Consider the following 20,523-nt stretch of genomic DNA (forward strand, 5'->3'; position numbering starts at 1 on the left):
TCGAATGGTCGTTCGCCGTTCCGTGGGCAAGGATCGTCAGGTGCGAAACCACGCAGGCCCACTCAGCGATATGGGCAGGCCCTGTAAAGAAGACCCGCCTCACCACAGTGGTAGCAGAGGGGCCACCGGTCCGGTGTACGCCACACATCACATTTCCGTGGCCGCTGATAGACTGGTCGAGCAGGCACACGGGAAAGACCAGGCTGCTACACTGCTTGAGTGGTGGCATTCACGTCATAGACTGGTGCTGGCGCCTGACAGAGGACAGCTGCATATGTAGGTTTGACCTCAGTCTGTCTAGGAATCTCAGACTTGTTGCTGCTGCGATGCCAGGCGCACCTCGTCCCGGACGACTTGAGATAGCGATGTAACAGATGGCACGCTGGGAGACAGCTGGAGGGTTTTTATTCCTCCCTGATGATCGACCTGATTAGGTCACTTTAAGCGGCTATGTCAGTCCCTAGCGGCATCGAAGAAATCGCGGGCCCAAGGCTGCTTGCATCTCGATTGTATTGCCGGGCTCGTTGCAGGAGCGTCGCCTCCATGGTGGTCGCTTCAGTGAGGAATTCGGCAACAGTACGCGGTGGACTGCGCACCAGACGGGCGAAAAGCTCCTGCTTGTCCCCGTGCATGAGGTGGCGAAGCTTTGTCTCCACGCTTAAAGAGGCACGTCATGTCCTCCACATACATGCGGACACTTTCGTTAGTACACTGGTTGCGAGAAGCGCAGCTTCCGCTTTCTCCTGGCGGTCTGCGTTGGGGAAAGTAGCTAGGAGATTTATGTGTGAAATGTCTCCCAGGTGAACAGGTTGTTCTCATGGTTTGAGAACCACGAGGAGTCTTCAAGCGCAAAAAACATGTTATGGAGCTTACGGTCGTCGGTCCAGCCGTTGTAGCGGGCAAGCCGCTCAAAGGTGTTCAGCCAGTCCTCCGCATCTTCGTATACATTGCCGTGAAAAGATGGCGGTGTTCGCGGCGTGTGGTAGAGGATGGGCGCCGGGGACGCACTATCTGTGGCCATTTCCGGTGGGACTGTCGGTCGAGGCTGCGTCGTCCTCGTCGGGGTGGTGAGATGTCCGAATTCAGGTGACTGGCCGCGGAAACGGCGGCTAGGGCGCTGATGAACCGGTGTGAGCTCCGTGTTCTTATCTCGTAGGCGTACGCAGGTCGGGAAACGTATGCCCAGCACGACTCCACCAGATGTGTAACGGTTGTTACACTAAAGAATTGCTGTAACCGCTGAACGAGGGCACTGGGAGAGCCGAGTCAGGAACGCGGGCAACAGGAAAGGGCGGGCACTTCGTCTTCTACTTCGTCCGATTTCGCTCCTTCTTCTAGCTCTAATGCACGTGTCAATATTCAACAGGGGGAAGTTTTCAGCCGTTGGTTCAACATAGTTGTGGGGGAAATAGGAACCGCGACACAAACAAGATGAAGACGAGAAGTGGACAGGACCGCACGTCCTGTCCACTTCTCGTCTTCGTCGTTTGTGTTGCGGTTCCTATTTCCCCCACAGTTTATCATAATAGTTGGCTTCGAGGATGTTACAGTAGGCAGATGTGAACTGGCATTCTTAAGGAACGTTAGTCAATGAGCGTTTTTTCGTATTCGCCTGGTAGTAATCACGCGATATGTTTCGCCTTGGTTGCCTTAGATTCTTTCAGTTGGAAGCTAGTGCCTGTGTTGTGTACCCTTTCTGTCTGTCTTTTTTTGTGCTACACTCTCATGTCATGCACAACAATGAGCAGTCATCCCAGTGAAGTTTTCTTGCTGTGTTGAAAGCTTTATCATTTTAGGATATTTAGCTAGTTATAATAGCTTGTGTGCTTGCAAAGACAAATGGGTTTATGCAGCCTGCTTTAGAGAGCTGGCCATGTGCAATGCAGTGAACGATCTTGAATGTTTTCTTCGTAGTTTTTAGTATAATGACAGCAATTTTTCATTTTCTTGGCATATATTAAGCTAGTCTAGAAAGGTTACACAAGGCAAATTAGGAATTAGCATGGTAATTGCTGTTTAAGATGTTTCGAGTAAATGTTTTGCCAGCTTCTTGTTTCATACCCAAAAGAAAGGTTGTATTTCCCACTGATATGTTGGTTGCTACACTTGCTAGATGTTGTCTAGTCATGAAAATATGAACTGTTTTACTGCACAACCATGAGCAGTTTTCCCAATGAGGCAAGTCCAGTGGCCAAGAAAGTTCTCTTGCTGTGCTGTGAGCTTTAACTTTTGGATACTTTTTACCCACATTTCTACCAGCTTGTCCATGTCTGAAGTCAAATATCTTCATGAAGACAGCTTTACAATGCTAAATAGGCACCACACAGTCTACAATCTTGAATGATTCTTTTCTCGGTGTAACATTTTTCAGTGTGATAAAAAGATTTTTGTATTTTTCTTCGCATACATTAGAAAGCTTGCACAAGGCAAAAATAAGGGAGAATTGAAAAGGTAATTTCTGTATTAGGCTGGTGTATTTTCTTTATTTGCTTTAGGCATTGCAAAAAGTGTGTTGAAATCACGCCTTGTGGCTATGTTTGCTTCTGTCTGTTTTGCTAACAACTTGCTTAATACCTGATAGGAGAATGGTTCCCATCGAGTTTTACATTAATTCATTATTGTAGTTGCCCTTATGCCATTTCATCTCGTTCCTGATGGTAACCGCATTGATTCTGCTGCTTCAATCGTAGTCCTCTCATGGTAGTATGAGCGCATGGTAATTGAGTTTGCTGTCGTCACCAGTGCCATGAGAATAGGCAGAGGGTTCCAACAGCACTCGGAAAGACATTTCTCGAGCGGTCGCATGAACGCGCAGATTACTGTGGACACCCCCGTGCCTAGGTTCCCATGTGGCATAGCCGGCGTCTATAGTACACATGCAGCTAGCATAGAATGATGCCAATGAGTCCATATGAGGTTTGTGAATCAGTCCTTGGGTGCATGGTTGATAGATATGGCTGGGACAACACACTGTGCTTCCCCTGAGCCCTGAACATGCTGCAGCGGTGACAATCCCTCTATTGCAGTAGAGGGTGATGCCAGTGTGCAAAACATCCTACAGCATCCAAACTGGAGAATGAGGCATTGGGAGCTGAGCTAGCTCTTTGCCCAGAGTTAAGGATCCATGTTGCTTGGCATAGATAGGAGATGCAGCCCTTCAAATATACGAGTGGGAACAAGTCTCACCTGCTGCATCATCCCATAGACCTTCTGGGGTGTGGTATGAGGGCTGTCAGAAGGGTCATCGGCCATCAGGTGTGACAGGTACAGGCTTCTGCTCTCTCTGCCGATGGAACGTCATAACAATGCAGGGCATCTCTTAGCCACAAATTGTAAAGTGGTCATTACATGGCAATGCAGAGAAATATTTATTAAACCTTGCATACGTTGGCAACAGGTGCATTGGCAGCAGTACCTTACAATGTTTCCGAGGGGATTCATATTACTATTGTTGTTATTCATTCCTCCTGCACGTTTAAAAATGACAGCTTGAAAAGGTTGGCAGAATCTTACTAATGCAGCAATACTGGACACTTCCACAGTGATAATGATCTCATGGAAGGAATGAAAATATTCCAGAGCCGTGATCCGAAAAGGACAGCAACTGTATTAGCTGGTCGAGTCTGAAGCGGACAAATAAAGGACAGGTCCCTCGATGCCTAAGCGGCTAAAGATGAATGAATGGACTTGGGAAAGGATGGACGTACTGAAGATTTGTGGGATCGCCAGAATTCAAACTTCATATAAATGTTGTACTTGGTAGCAAAGCAAAGCTCTCCATTACGAGGCCCTATCCCCTCATAAATAATGAAATTTACAAATCTGTTCCCATGTAAACAAACACTCGCACAATGGAAGTAGCGTCATGCGGAAGACATTGGTTGTTTTCTACACACCCGCCGAGATGAAAGTTTAGGGTATTGTGTATCTCGAATGAAGAGTTAGAACTCTTACCTACGTCGAAATAATGGAAAGAAAGCATTTTCGAATTGTCAAATTTCCTCTATTCTTGATAAAACCACAAGCTCTGATGACAGGCCTCAAAAGCTCCATCCTGACTGATTATATGCTGAAAGCATTTGAAACGGCCTATTCTCCTGATGACCCCTCACTCCAGATGGGAACAAGATGCAGTACCGCGGTTGTCTGCCTTACGTGCACTTAAGTCCACCCAAGCATTTGTGCTTAGGAATCAAATTTTAAAACTTAATTATCCAGTAGCTACTCCCAAAATTCAAAATATACACAGGCCAGAACACAAAGTGAGCTGCGACTACTTCAATGTCACGCACGTAAGTCATCGTCAATGACCTCATTGGCAACAAACTTAGTGATGGACCCACCATTTACTTGGTCAACTGTTTTTAGTGATCAAGTGTCGATGGCTCTAATACAGCAAGGAAAGTTGAAAACAAGAAAAAACAGGCAAAAAGTATTGAAAGGCCTGCAATTCAGAGTGATAAACATTTCACATGGAACCATGGCAGTTCAATGGCAGAACTGAAAATCTTCAACTGTGACTTTGCCTTGCCACTATGTAGTAGAAATTACTGACACCAGCAAAAGATAGTACAAAGGCAATGAGCCAGTGCTCAAACCTTGAGTTGAGCAAGAGTACAATAGGCATGGGACATGACTGACGAGTCATCATTTATTTCTTGTGCATTTTGTCCCACATCCTTGCACATATTTGTTTTTGTAACATCTTAAACTGCATAAAAACCACACAGGTATGTGCTCAACAATTTCAGTGAATCATTAAAACTGTTCCCATAATTTGTTTCTATGATGCACATTTTGGTTTCATTTGTGTTTGTGATTTTGAATTTTTTGCGCTCTATAGAGTGAAAGCTCATTAATTCAACCCCCATTAATTCGGCAAATCGGTTAATTCGACGTGCACACGAAGTCCCTCCAATTATACATAGGAGTCTATGGGGCAAAACTTGTTAATTCGACCAAATTTTGCCGTGCGTCAATTAATTCAACGTAGCTCCATAGCCCCGTAGCTCGCGATTTCGCATTTCACTGCGGAAAGGGTAAAACAAAAAAAAAAAAGCACTGCCAAGAGCAGCGCTAGTGTGAAGCTGAAAAAAAGGCAGCGTACGCCATCCGCACTGTCATTGCCATCAGCAGAATGATGCGAGGGGAGAGAGGTCAGCTAGAAGTTCGTTCTTTCCTAGCCCTGCCTTCGCGCAGTGGAGTCGTCGTGCTTCACAATAGCTTTTGCTATTGCGTTATGTAATGATTAACCACCTACAGTTGAAACACAATGAATGCTCTCTTGGAGAACATGTTTTGTTGGGACCCCTGGTCTATTGCAAAATAAAGTAAAAACAGCGTCTCTAATCAGAGACTGGTTGTACTTGATTTTGCGCCTATATTTGTTTATTTTTTGTAATTTTAATGATATGTATGACATGTTAGGACACTTCTGATTTTCTATGCATGCAGTTGAGACAACGAACAAGTTGGTGTGTTGTGCCCCAAGAACAAGGTTGTTTGTCTTCTTTTTGGATGTTTTGGACTCCGGGGTTAGACAGGGGTCAGTGCTGGGTCCCATTCTCTTAATATTTGTTAATGAAATTCATTCTCATGTCGAACCTAATATAATGGTAAGGATGTTTGCAGATGACTGAGTCATCTTCACTACAGTGCGCACTATTAACGACCAGATACGCCTCAATTCTTCCTTAACTAACATTTCCAGGTGGTGCAAAGAATGGGGAATGGAAATAAACATGAAAAAATCCGCTTCCATGAGTATAACCCGAAAACGGGTGTCCTTAAAGTTCACTTATGATCTAATGGGAGTTCAAGTAGCAGAAGTTGACAGAGTTAAATATTTAGGGATTACCATCACTAACACAATGAAATGGGATGCACACATCAACGAAACGTGCAATAAGGCATACAGACAGCTTGCATTCCTTCGAAGGAAACTTGCACGAGCGCCAGCTAAAGTAAAGCTAACAAGTTATAAGTCCCTCATACGACCAATCCTTGAGTACGGCAGCATAATTTGGAATGCGCATCAAGTATACCTTGACAATCAGTTAGAAGCGATGCAAAACAAAGCCCTTCGGTTTATTTTTTCGCAGTACTCGTGGCATGTTTCGGCAACCGCGCTGCGCAAGAGAAGAGATGTCCAAACTTTGAACAGCCAGCGACGCATTGCTTCTTTAAAATTTTTTTACCGTCTCTATCATGACTGTAGTAATATCAACAAACAAGAATACTTAAAACCGCCATACAAACATTCAGCCCGAACAAACCATGACAGGACGATGAGGCCATTCATCACCCGCTGTAACACGTTTAAACATTCCTTCTTTCCGTCCATCATAGAAGTCTGGAATAATCTGCCACTCGACATTGTCTCCTCCACATCTGCAGATGAATTCATCACCAAGGTGGAAATATTTTTTGCCCAGCAAACTGCAACAATGTGAGCAGAGGCATCTATGCGGATTGCCTTAGCAAATCATGGAGTGCTTTGAGTGTATTTCATGTGCATACATTGTCGGTACGAAAATGTTCCTTGTTGTCCAATGTTCCATGTTATTCCTTTGTTGTTGTTTTTTTTTACCCACTTCTGTATGAGCCTGTCAAAAGGCTTACAGTATAAATAAATAAAATAAAAATCCATTTTTAAATTGTTATAGCTTGTTAAGGATCATTGCTTCTTTTTAGGAACCCGAAAATGAGAGAAATTTAAACAATTCAATCTTCTCCCAAAAGCAGTCTCAGATGAAAAAGGATCTGTCCAGTGAAAAACGGGGCAAAATATTTCTGTCTTAATTTCTCTAGTTTGGTGCATGAGCGTAGAATGATTTGTTGTCAGTTCACCTCCACACCCTTCACATAAAGGTTTGTCTTCTTTTTAGGAATGAAGCCATGTGTTAGGTGCGTGTGCCCAATTGGAAGCTGACATAAAATGACTTCAACCAAACTTTTTTGGTGACTGCACAATGCCCATTTTTCAATGACTGGTTTAACAAAGTGTAATTTCATTGTTCTATGAAAACTGCAATTTTGATTTCAGTTTTCCCTTTATCAGCTTCATAACATCTCTATGTGGCATGCTGACCAGTTGTACTTAATCATTACAAGCTGCTTCGACACATGTGTCATCTCTCGTTGCCACGGATTCCAACATGGCTTGGCAACCAGCAAAACTTAATTGACTGCCCCTGTGTTTCTGCATTAACTATGTTGTGTATTATGTCTCCAATTAAAGGTTCCGTAGCATTTCTGTGATGCAGTGATGTGATCCCACTCAGAGAATCTGTATAAATGATGCTGTTTCCAATACTATTCTGTAATATTTATTCTTAGCCACAAAAATGGCATGACACTCAGCTGTGAAAACCGATGAACACTCAGGCAACCGTACTAATTTCTCCCACTTCCCTTGTATTACAAGCGCTTCCAGTGGCATGCGCTGTCTTAGAACCATCTGTATAGAATTCTGCATAATCTTTGTATTTTTCATTTACTGCCGAAAACTTGTACTATGTGTTCGTGCAGTGCAACGAACAAGTGTGAGCCGGAGATGCATGTAGCATGCGTCAAAGCTGAAGCGAGCAGCGCCGTCGTACAGGAAGCCAGTGAGTTATAGATCCATGAAACGCACTGCATCAAGAGAGGCAAGACATCGCTGCCTGCTACGACCCACAGATGGATCCGAGACCCAAGAAACGACTGCACATACAAGGAGAAATGGAAAGGAGACTATGCCTGGATCATGGCCGCCTCGGACGACAGCTGCCAGGAGCAAGATAAAGGCAAACAATGAATAAACCTGCCAGCAGTTCTACCAGTTTGTGCGATCAGACCGAGCTATTTGAAGGTGGTTCGGTCAGGTGCCCAATTTTTACGTAGGTATTGAGAAATTTGTTTATGTTGAAGCATTTTACAGTGATTTATTCCAAAAGATAGATATGCATCTGAACTTCAAATTGTATCATGAACAGCAGTTTCCACTTCATAGATGGCAATATAGTGCAAAAAGATTTCACGCAAGTGAAATATAAACTGTATTTCTCAGGCGGCATGCATCAATGACCCCCCCCCCCGCAGTACGCGTATGCCCAATTTCCCTAGCAGGAAGTTGTGGTCAGCCTACCCTGCGGACAAAAATCGCTCCTTGCACTTTGTCTCCGATTTCCTCCATTTGTTGAGGAATGTGCAGAGTTTGTTGCAGCCCCCTATAAAAACTGCATGGTATGGATCCACGACAAATGCCAGTTAGATGAACAGAGGTATTATCATATACTGCACAAAGGAAAAAGCATGTCTAGCATGATGAGACTGTATGAGCAGTTCTTGTTCAAGATGGAGCCTGGAACAATAAAAAATTCAACTACATTCTTCTCTCTTTTACATCTTCCTAGTGTCCACTCAATGCTCACATATATTCTGATCTGCTTTTTATGTAGCAGGGTAAGCAGGTTTCAATACATGATCTTGCACGTAAAAACCATCAGTTTGACAATACTGACAAAAGCAACTATTTCCATTTGTGCACTCCGAAAAATGTTTTCTCATTTCAGTTTTATATTTTTAAAGCCAACTTCTATAACCCCATATTGGTGCTTCCCTTGGCTTATTCATGAATGGACTCTATTCCTCCTGTAACACCATTTTTGTTAGTGGCGGATCTAGAAACGGACTGATGATGCTGACGACAGACTATCCAACGTGATTTCAGTGTCGAGGATAACCTTTTCAGCCACAGTAAAAGAGTTCCTGCTTGCCGAACTTTGAAGATCGATCATCTGCGCTGACGACCAGGACGTATTGCCTAGCCTGCATGGTCATCCTGTGTTACACAAATGCAACGAGCACCGCAGATTTTCCACTAAAAACGCCTACGCTTTTCCTGAAGGGACACTGACGTTAGACGGCATGGCTCCTATATAACGTCGAACAAGCCTTGGGGGACCATCACTCTGGAGCAGACCAGTCAGCCGTAAGGTTGCGCAGCAATTTACCTTCTGTTTACCATCTGTGCAGCTATGTTTGTATTTTAACCACTCAATATCTAGCTCCTGGTCTGCTCCAAGCGTGCTTGGTTTTTAGTGTGTTTGTTTTCTTGTGTTCTGTGGTGTGTATCTTGCAAACGTGTCCTACTGCGTATATGAAGATTACCTTTTCAGCCTATCACGCTCCAAGGCTGAACTACAAGTTATTTTTGTATTGGACTTGCCACTAGCTTTTATAGCTATCGGTCCAAACAGTGTCTGCTTAAGGAACATTGGTAGAGATGCATTTCTTCGCCCTCATATGGCTGCATGCTTGGAGGCACTGTCTTAGTCCTTTCGGAAGCGGTGCTAATCCGTGCAGAATGAAACGCATCATACACTCGGGCTCAGGAACTCTGGTTTAGGAAACAATGAGCATGCCTCATATATGCGCTTCGGTACAGGAGTGCAGCGGTGGCGTAGCGGTAGAACATCCGCCTCGCATGCAAGAGGACCGGGGTTCAAATCCCGGTGCCGCGCAATTCTCCACCGGAGCAAAAAAAAAATCCGCGTGTCGATGGAATTGCATAAACAGGTTTGGGGTGCGACCTGATGCCGATGAACACCTCCGGCAACGCACTCCCTCATCAGAACAGGAGTTGGCCACCCTGGTGCAGTAATTGGCCACAACCTCCTATGATAAGCTCCATAAAACCCCGGCCCTCAGTCACCAGTGGCTGCGGAACAACTGACCACGGCGGCGGTCAGACCTGTGACGCAGCAGGGGGTGCTAAGAAAGCCTGGCTCCGCTGGACAGGCCGCCATTGGAAATTGACCCTGGCAACGTTTAATGCTAGAACCCTAGCTAGTGAAGCTAGTTTAGCAGTGCTGTTAGAGGAACTACAGGGCATGAAATGGGATGTCATAGGGCTTAGTGAGGTTAGGAGGCCGAATGAGGCATACACTGTACTGAAGGATGGGCATGTACTGTGTTATCGAGGTTTACCAGAGAGGCGACAACTAGGAGTAGGTTTCCTTGTCAATAAGTATATAGCGGGTAATATAGATGAATTCTATAGTATTAATGAGAGGGTTGCTGGCATCGTAATTAGGCTTAATAAGCGGTATAAACTGAAGGTTGTACAGGCCTATGCACCTACATGTAGTTATGATGACCAGGCAGTTGAAAGCTTCTATGAAGATGTAGAATCGGCAATGCGAAAAGTAAAGACGCAGTATACTGTACTAATGGGCGATTTCAATGCCAAGGTAGGGAAAAAACAGGCAGGAGACAAGGCAGTAGGTGACTATGGCATTGGTTCTAGGAATAGCAGGGGGGAGTTACTAGTTGAGTTTGCAGAGCACAATAACTTACGAATACGAATCATGAATACCTTCTTCAGCAAACGGAAGAACCAGAAATGGACATGGAAAAGTCCTAACGGAGAGACTAAAAATGAAATCGACTTCATAATGTGTTCAACCCCCGCCATTGTGCAGGATGTAGAGGTAATCGGGAAAGTGCGATGCAGTGACCACAGGATGGTGAGGTCCCGAATTAGCCTAAATCTGAAGAAGGAACGCAACAGATTAGTAAGAAAGAAACCCATCAACGAATTAGCGGTGAGGGGGAGGGCAGAAGAGCTCAGGATCTCGCTACAGAATAGGTATTCAGCTCTAACTGAGGATAGCGATATTACCCTAGAGGCAAGGAACAATAATTTCAGAGATATCATTACTGAGTGCGCTGTAGAATAGTTAGAGAGGATACCGGTAAGCTGTCTAAGGAGACGAAAGATTTGATTAAGAAACGCCAGAGTATGAAAGCTTCCAATCCAACAGACCAGATCGAATTGGCCGAGATATCAAAGCTAATCAATAAGCGCAAGGTGGCCGATATAAGAAAGTATAACATGGAGAAAATTGAGCATGCTGTAAAGAACGGGGGAAGCCTTAAAGCGGTAAAGAAGAAATTGGGCATAGGTAAAAACCAGATGCATGCGATAAGGGACAAGGCGGGCAACGTCATCACTAATATGGACAAGATAGTCAAAGTAGCCGAGGAGTTCTATACAGATCTCTACAGTAGCCAAAGTAGTCAGGACCGTAATGAGATTGGCGGTAGGGAAAAACAGTCAGACGTTCCACCAGTGACGAAGGACGAGGTCAAGAAAGCACTAGAAACTATGAAAAAGGGGAAATCAGCTGGAGAGGATCAGATAACTACAGATTTGCTGAAGGACGGGGGGGATATCGTGCTAGAAAAACTGGCCAACCTGTATACGCAGTGCCTGGTGTCATCGACGGTACCGGAACCATGGAAGAATGCAAACATTATCCTCATTCACAAGAAAGGGGACTCTAAGGACCTTAAAAATTACAGACCAATCAGCTTACTGTCTGTTACGTATAAGGTATTTACTAAGGTAATCGCTAATAGAATCAGTACAACCTTAGACTGCAATCAAGCAAAGGATCAAGCAGAGTTTCGGAAACGGTACTCTACTATCGATCATATCCATACCATCAATCAGGTGATAGAAAAATGCTCGGAATATAACCAGCCCTTATACATTGCATTCATTGATTACGAAAAAGCATTTGACTCAGTTGAAACCTCGGCGGTGATGCAGGCATTGCGAAATCAGGGGGTAGACGAGCCGTACGTGAAAGTACTGGAAGATATATATAGTGGCTGCACAGCAACCATAGTTCTGCATAAAGAAAGTAACAAAATTCCCATAAAGAAAGGTGTTAGGCAAGGAGACACAATCTCCCCAGTACTATTCACAGCTTGTTTAGAGGAAGTATTCAGAGACTTGGAATGGAAGCAGTTAGGGATAAGGGTAGATGGAGAATATCTCAGTAATCTGCGATTTGCTGATGACATTGCTTTGATAAGCAACTCGGGGGATGAACTGCAAATAATGATTGATGACCTAGACAGAAAAAGTAGAAAGGTAGGCTTGAAAATCAATATGCAGAAGACTAAGGTAATGTTCAACAGCCTCGGGAAGGAACAGCAGTTTACATTAGGTAGCGAAATACTGGAAGTAGTAGGCGAATATGTCTACTTAGGACAGGTAGTAACCACAGATCCAGACCATGAAAATTAAATAACAAGAAGAATAAGATTGGGATGGAGCGCATTTGGCAAGCACTCGCAGATTATGACTAGCAGCTTACCGGTATCGCTCAAGAGGAAAGTATACAACAGTTGCGTCTTGCCTGTACTCACCTATGGGGCTGAAACGTGGAGGCTAACCAAGAGAGTTCTACTTAAGTTGAGGACAACCCAGAGGGCTATGGAACGAAAAATGGTAGGGGTAACATTAAGAGATAGGAAGCGTGCAGATTGGGTCAGAGAAATAACTCAAGTTACCGACATTCTAATGGAAATTAAGAAGAAGAAATGGACATGGGCAGGACATGTAGTGCGAAGAGAGGATAACCGATGGTCGCTGAGGGTAACAAACTGGATTCCAAGGGAAGGAAAGCGTAGCAGGGGGCGGCAGAAAGTTAGGAGGGCGGATGAGATTAAGAAGTTCGCAGGGGTCAAGTGGATGCAGCTAGCACCGAACCGGGTTAAGTGGAGAAATATGGGAGAGGCCTTCGCCCTGCAGTGGGTATAATCAGGCTGATGATGATGATGACAGGAGTGTTTGTTGTGGGGACAGGAACAGCCACCTTTAAAGGGAGCCCTTTTCCCGCGGCTACCAATGCGCCGCAGCTTTAACCCTTCCCTCTCCCCACGCGCTCCCGGGATAACCGGTCCCGCGCGGGGGCTATAAAGAGAGGCGCACGCCGTCGCCTTGCTCTCTCTTCGCTCCTGGACGCTGGCTGCTCGCTGCCTGCCCTCCCAGATCCCGACCCCGCTGATCACCTGCACCGCCATGGACTTCCTGGAGTGAGATAAAGATTTTCTTACACGGCCCGCTGTGTTTGCCTTGCGTATCCCTCTGACCGAGGATTTGCCCACAAAGTATACCACAGTTGCACGGAACAAGCTGGTACAATCAATGTTGGTTTTCTTTTTTATCCGTTTTACTGTTTTCTTAGTCCAGGATCGAATTATTCACTGCAGTATATTTCAGTAATTTAAAAATATTTTTCCTGAAATACATGTCCCACCGTTATGGTTTTTTGTGGCTTGAAGCGGGGGATCCTGATCACCGCGGTCGCGTTTCGATGAAGGCGAAATGCAATGGTGGACATAATACTCTACACAGTGCACGTTAAAAAAGGCCAGTTGGTCGAAATTTAGGAGTCCTCCACTAAATAGCCTTAGTCGCTTTGGGACGTTTTCAGGTCGATTTCGCGTCCTCAGGTCTTTATTCTCGTTTGTTTGTTTTATTTTATCTGGGTAGTACAGAGAACGGGGAATAATAAGTGAAGTGTTTTGTCTTCTTCCAGCCCCATGACCTTTCCACCGTTACGCCTCAAGAGGAAGATACTGCGTCGGAAGGAGCGTTCTCCAATCTCCTCTTCAGAGTTTCTAAACAGCACTCTGGCTACGTGGGATCTACCGTCGGTCAAAGACCAACTGACCACGCCCAAGAGGTAAGAAGCGACGTCGCAATATATCGACTCACCTTTCTCTTTAACATCTGAAATATATATCTTCTCTGGTGACTGTGTATTTTATCTTGACATGCATCCTATCCACAGATAACGGTTTACTACACTATAGTCGTAATGCGATGACCATATCTAACTGGTTAATGCCACTAAATATTTACAAAACTTAGTTAATGGCCTTCGCCAACTGTTTCCGTGTACCTGCCGCTACGCCTGTATGTAATGGACAGTTGATGTGTATCAAATCTATTTCAGCCGAATCCAGCCTCCAAACTACATTTACAATGCTCATGATCAGTTAACGCACGCTAATACCAAAAAGGGATGACTTAATTCACCACCATAAAAGGAACCTTGTCAAATTGCAGGTGTCCAACATTTATTCTCCAGGATGAAATACATTGTTGAGCCAAAACCTTGGCTCAAGCTTGCAAGTCCATACCCTATGGTTTAGGTTCTTTTATGGTTGCTCAACACAGTTGCCGTTGGACAGTCTTCAAAAGAATCCAGAGTTCACGTTAGTAGCAGCTGAAAGCTCGGCAGCCCAAGAAATTTCATCGCCAAAATTTTTAGCCTCATAAACAAAACAGCCATTGTGGTTTCAACTTGGGTCTTGGTACCTCACTCCTATATTGCACCGTGCACGAATACCAAGTACAGCCATTAACTGTTTCAGCAAATGCCGCCATATAATGAACTAGTGGCAGGATATTGTGAACTCCTGACGTTGGTGCATTTCACCATTCTCTCTACTATGCCCCATCGACTTTATCGGCCGTATAGTCCAGCATTCCTTTCTGTCGCCATTTCCTTCGCCATATACAATAGTCCTGCTCCTCTACCATATCTTACTAAGCTGTACTGCACACGGTAAAGTTTGCGGTAAGGGAAGTCTTGGACAGAGCAGGAGACAATATAGTAATGATTTGTGACCGACCTTTCTTCTCCTTGATCTTCAACTGCGCCATATGAAAGGTCGCTACTGGCTGCTTTGTTTGTCGACCATGGCAGGTGACGGGCGGCATGTGTAAATAAAGACTCCCTTGTTGCTGCCTCTTGATAAGCTGAGGATCAGCTATGTAAGTTTTGTGTGGGTGCTACACAGAAATTAAATGCGATTACTGGGCTTCGCACGTAACGGCCGCCGCCGTTAAACCTTGGCACATTTTGCCTAATTATGCGTCCTCTCTCTGTAGTGTCATTGACCGTGAAGTTCTGCATTGTCCATTGTCAACAATACCTTTGCTATCTACTAGTCCTCTTCTACCATATGTGCTAGCCACATTGTGCTTGTGCCCTAATCCTCACATGGTAACCTCACTTGACATGCAATGCTGTCACCAAACACCAGCCACGCTGACTGCCCGTTCAATTTACTGCAACAATATTATAACATGAGAAACGTTGTGATAGCATTGAGAATTAAGTACACGTGCTTCATTAAGGGGGGACACGGGTCTTGAAGGCGGAAAAATCGCCCAAAAATCAATTTTTAGAAAACTGAAGTATTAGAATCTACAACTATTATTCTCTGATTCCACCAAGTTTCTCACCTCTTGTGTCAATATTTGAGGCGTAATATCAGTTTATAACAAGTCGGCTGGCTCATTTCAAGCTGATGTTTTCACTAAAATAGCGCATTTTCAAAAAAGTATAGCTTCCGTTCCACGGCTGCGCTCACGGCGATCTTGGTCTCTTTCGAAAGAGTGGCCTTTCGCCTTCAAATGTCGCGCTCCTGCGCGTCGTTTCGCTCATTGGTTCGATACAAAGAAAAGAAAAAAAGCCACAGCACACGTTCCTATTCGTTGCTTCGGTGCACGTGACAAAAAGGGACCCTGTGATTGGCCGTTCGCGTCTCGCGTCGTCTGCTGCGCGCGTCAGGGCAGTCGGAGCCGTGCCCTTAGACGCCATCTTGCCTAGTGCTGTCAGCCTCGAACGCCTCGGAGATCTCGCAGCGATGTCTACGCCAACGAGAAAGTTTGCGATGCGTCTTAAATACGGCAAAAAAAGGAAAAAGTCGTCGATCGGCAATGCTAAGAAAGGTGCTTTGGTGTTGCGAGACGCCGAAAACGAGCAGATTCCTGCGTCCAGTGACCGTGTCGACGAACCTACGGATCAGCTAGTCCTAGCGGGCCCGTCAAGCGAGCACACTTCAGACGTCGTCAGCCGCGTTCGTCACGATACAACGCTTCTGACGCCTTCCGATCTGGCAAGTGAAAAGAGAAAAGCCGACGCCAAACTGCGGGAGTTGGATTCAACGCCAGCAACGAAACGTAAGACAGACTTTGCCGCCAGCGATGCCGCGATCTGCCCGCTTGATGAGACGAGCTTCACCATGATTTGCATCGAGTCGATCAACAGCCTTCTTGACGGTGCAAAGTGTAAAACGTGTGGAGGGAGTGTTAAAATCGGCCGAGGTGATCGCGAATACGGCCTCGCTGTCAAGCTTTTCTTGACATGTGTCAACTGCGGCGACAAGGCATCGGCGTGGAGTTCGCCGCGTGTGGACGGAAAGCAAAGTGTAAATCCTTTCGCTGTGAACATTCTGGCTGCGCGCGCGATGCAAAGTACCGGCAACCGGCGGACTGCATTCAACGACATCTTTGCCGCGATGAATATTTCCCATCGTGGACTGCACACGAAAACGTGGCAGAGCTACGTAAAAGAAAAGCTGACGCCTGCCGCGACGCGTGCAGCCGAGAAAGTGACCGTTGAATGCGCGGAGTCAGTCCGGAAGCTGTACGATGAACTGAACGTTGACAATCCTGGCAACGTAGCCGTGTCCTACGATGGGACTTGGATGACTCGTGGGCATTCTTCCCACATCGGAGTCGGCACTGTCATCGAGCTTTTTACGGGGCTTGTCCTAGACTACGTTGTCCTGAGCAGTTTTTGCGCAGGTTGTGAGCGGGGACCGAAAGTGGACGACCCCACGTACCAAGAATGGAGAGCAAGCCACGTCTGCCAGAAAAATACTGATAAAAAGGCTGGTGAGATGGAAGTAGAAGCAGCCCTTCCTATTTAGAAGATCGCTCTAGAAGCACAACCTCAGATATACAACGGTGCTGTCAGACAGCGACAGCCGGTCCTTCCTCGCCCTGAAAGATGACCAAGTGTATGGCTACGTTCAGGTCACCAAAGAAGATTGCATTAACCATGTTCAAAAGCGGATGGGGACAGCTCTCCGCAATCTGCTGTCAAAACAAAAAGGGTCAGGCTCGGAACCACTTGGTGGTAAAGGCAGACTAACTGGTGATCTAGTCAACAAGCTAAGTTCTTACTATGGCTGGGCACTCAAGTCCCACAGTGGCAACATAGAAGAAATGGCAAAAGCGGTGATGGCTACCTATTATCATGTGACATCAAATGATCAGGAGTCGGATCACAGCCTTTGCCCAACAGGTTCAAGTTCCTGGTGCCGGCAAAATGCTGCCAGTGCCAAAGGAGAGCCAGCCCCAAGGCACCGCTACAGCCTTCCTAGTCATGTATGCAAGGCATTGCGACCAATTTATGAGCGCCTCTCTGACAAGAAGCTCCTTGAGCGATGTGCAAGGGGAAAAACCCAAAATAATAATGAGAGCCTGCACTCTCTCATATGGGCACTGGCACCAAAAGAAAGGCACGCATCCCTCTTCAGTGTTGAGGCCGCAGTTGCAGAAGCAGTCTTGAAGTTTAATATAGGGTACCAAAGGACTTCGGTAGGAATTTTGAACGAGCTGTGTTTGAATCCTGGCCAGAGAAGTGTGCGGCGTATGGTAGAAAAGGACAAGCTTCGGTCCGTTGCATCTAAAGCAAGCGTGCATCGGCAGAAAATTTGCAGCGTGCTCTGAAAAAGCGCCACAAAGGTGGTAGTGCTCAAAATGACTATGCCCCTGGGGCATATTAACAATGTCTGGTAGTTGACATGTACATATTTTTTACTTTTAGTGAATAAAAATGACTTCCGTTTGTTTTTCTCGTTTTCTCAAGATGTGAATTTTGGTCTCCTGTCAAGTTGGTGAATGCGATATCTCAACACCCATTGCAGATACAGCAATGATTTTTGTTTCAGCATTAAGCCAAATATGTGGAGCACACAATGTTGCAAGCAGATTTCTTAATTATTGCTTTAAAATTTTTTTAAATGGCACTTTTTGTGACCACTGTGTTTCCATGTTACGACTACTAAACTTCAATGTGCAATAAAATGAAAAATAATCATTAAATCAAAAATCTGCTTGCAACATTGTGTTCCTTATTCTTTCTAGTATATAGCTATATGCTAATAAGAAGTTTTTGTGAAGTGGTTTTTTTCCTATTGTTTTCACAGCAAGTGCGCCATTGTTCTTAATTATCTCAACGCCTAATTGGTTCAGAGAAAAACTAATTATATTTTTGGAATCAGCACCAGGAACTGCACACGTGTGCCAAGTTTCATCACTTTAGTTCAAAAATTAAAGAAAATGGCTTTAAGACCAGTGTCCCCCCTTAAAGGGAAGCTGCACTGGTTTTAGAATTTGATGCGCTTCAGAGGGTCGAATCTGCAGGGTTTGTATGCTAAGTATACGAAATATTTTGGCTTTAGCTTTTGAAATAGCGACGCAATCATCGATTAAAGTTGCTACCGCGTTCAGGCTTCTCCGCAGTGCACGGCGCTGGAGGGGGGATGTCAGTAGCAGACGACAGGAGTACGACAGGCGGTAGTGACGTCAAGGACGGCGTCTACCTCCCTTCCGCTTCTATTGCCCGAGCAGGCCGTGCATCACCTGTCGCTTGCAGGCTACGCAGTGCAACCTTTTTCTTTTGTCGCGCTTGTTTTCTTCTTGCGAACGTTACCGCAAGCTTTTTCAGTGCGTCTTGCACCGTTCTTCACGAAAAGAACGACCATGCCGTGGTTCTGCGCAGCCTATGGCTGCACGAACACTGGTGGCCGAGAGGATGTCGCGTTTCATAAATTCCCAAAGAAGCGCAAGCTATCAGCGCAGTGGGTTGCCGCGGTCAAGAGGAAGGCTTTCAAGCCTACAAAATCGTCGGTGATCTGCTCAGATCATTTTCGCGACAATGACTATCACCAAAGCTTGTCGTTGATGCGATCTTTTGGGATACCGATCAAATCTGCGCGATTGAAAACCGGTGTTGTGCCTTCTGTCTTTGCACACAAGAGCACCTCTCCGCCTCCAAGAGCTGCTTTCGCAAAAAGAAGAAAACTCGAGGTAAGAGGCCCAATACATCCTTATTGCTCTTCTGTTCTGTTTACGTTTTTGTTCTGTGGAGCAGATGAGTGGCCGGGCAGATGAAGGCACAGGTGAAAGTAAATCTATTCAGTATTGGCACCCGCTGACGCGGCTGGAAAACTGTGAGAAGTAATGTCAGAGAGTAGGACTTTTTTTTTAAAAGAGGAGGGAGTGGGTAATTGGTGGAATGTGAGGAGTGCCATACCTTCTCCACGCGCTCATGCATAGCCAGGAACCCCAACGCCGCACCCAGTGCACGAAGTGCGCGCCGTGCTTCGTAACTTGAACTGGGAGGACGCGAACGACCGCGCTAGCCGCGCGCGTCGGACTGGGGCGCGTTATGTATATCTGTCAGTGGAACAAGGACACACGCTAGACTTGCAACTGAATTTTACTCTGAAGAGGATGCGTTTATGCATTTTTTTTATCTTCCTTGGTTGCACCTGGATAAAGATAAAAAAAATGCGTATAAACTCGTTCTTTCCGGAGTAAAATTCAGTCGCAAGTCTAGTGTGTCTTGTCCCCCTGCCTTCTGTGTTCACCTTTCTTTTGAGCTACCCACTGTCAAACTCATTGCAACAACTATCCCAATTAAGAAAAGAAATCGGGGCAGCTTGATGTCTGTGGTCGAAGTCGCGATGTTAAGCGCAGCTAAATGAAGTGCGCTAAATTCGCAACATGGCAGCGCGTGACTGCCGATAGCTGTCCTAGCGTTTCGGTATTTTTACCGGTGTTCTAAATGGGATTACGCGCGTGCAGCAAGGCAGCGGCCTGGCTTCTCGTCGATACCGCGCTCCCGCGTTAATTTGCTAAATCCCGCCAGAATAAAATGTATGCGTACTCGAGGTTTCGGGAGCTGAGAGCATGACTTTTGCTGCTCTTGCTGACATATAAATGACTAAATTCATGCAACAAAACTGGGGCGACGGCTCGTCTGGATGAGTTCATTTGTTTACAATCGGCACATCAAGCGCATTGATGTGACACTGCTTCGTTCGAGTCAGGCAGGAGATTTAGGGCACGAGTAACGCAGATATGGTCAATTGAGAGCGGATCACAGGCTCATATAGCAGTGCAGCGCAGCGGTACGTACCAGTGTGAATTTCCCATGCGGGAAAAGGTTAGCGCTGTCTCCTCGCTCGTCCTGTCGCCACTGCCGCCAGTGTCACTTTGTTCTGAAGCCGCCGCTGGTTCGAACAAGTACGGCTCAATATCATATTCCCCTGAGCAGCGTGATCGTTGCATGTTCAGCGGCATACATCCACAGAAAAGCACGTGTGTGCATTTACAATCGCTTGGACCGCCGCTACCACTCAATGGCACGCCGTCATTGTCGTCACGGCGCGCTTGACCAATCAGAGGCAAGAGCGCCACTTTCAAAACGCTCCACGGCGTTGGTGCACGTTTTTCTGATTAAAAAGTAGTTCGCGGTCACTTATGACTGAATTTAACGTTGTATTCGTGTTCAGGGGGTCGTAAACTGTATATCTGTATTCCGAACTCTTTTTTTGTTAAAAGTGATGCAGCTGCCCTTAACAACCTCTTAGAGTGTAGCATGTCTGATAATTCAGAAGTCGATAGGGTACATAAAAAATATGCATAAGGAATAATTTTTTTATCTTCAGAGGACTTTAGGGCATTGCCATGTTCATAAATAGGTATAGACCCTACGAGGGACGCGGGCTGGCTTCTGATTGCTAAATCGGCTTTGTGTATATGACTGCGCAACACACTGGTGCTCAGATATGTCCATCGTTACATGCTTT

General features: G+C 45.6%; 1 protein-coding gene across 1 annotated transcript in view; it reads right to left on the bottom strand.

The window, feature by feature from the left end:
• Positions 1 to 1,541: 1,541 nt before the first annotated feature.
• The window catches only part of LOC146182684 (uncharacterized), a 77,937-nt gene continuing 58,955 nt past the window's right edge, over positions 1,542 to 20,523 (bottom strand). The window contains exon 6 of the mRNA XM_084609580.1: positions 1,542 to 3,283. Coding sequence (XP_084465706.1) covers positions 3,115 to 3,283 — 169 coding nt within the window. The 3' untranslated portion in view covers positions 1,542 to 3,114. The remainder of the gene's footprint in view (positions 3,284 to 20,523) is intronic.

Source organism: Amblyomma maculatum, chromosome 7, assembly GCF_055883805.1.
Source record: "Amblyomma maculatum isolate TAMU_Amacu chromosome 7, ASM5588380v1, whole genome shotgun sequence".
NCBI classification, from domain to species: domain Eukaryota; kingdom Metazoa; phylum Arthropoda; class Arachnida; order Ixodida; family Ixodidae; genus Amblyomma; species Amblyomma maculatum.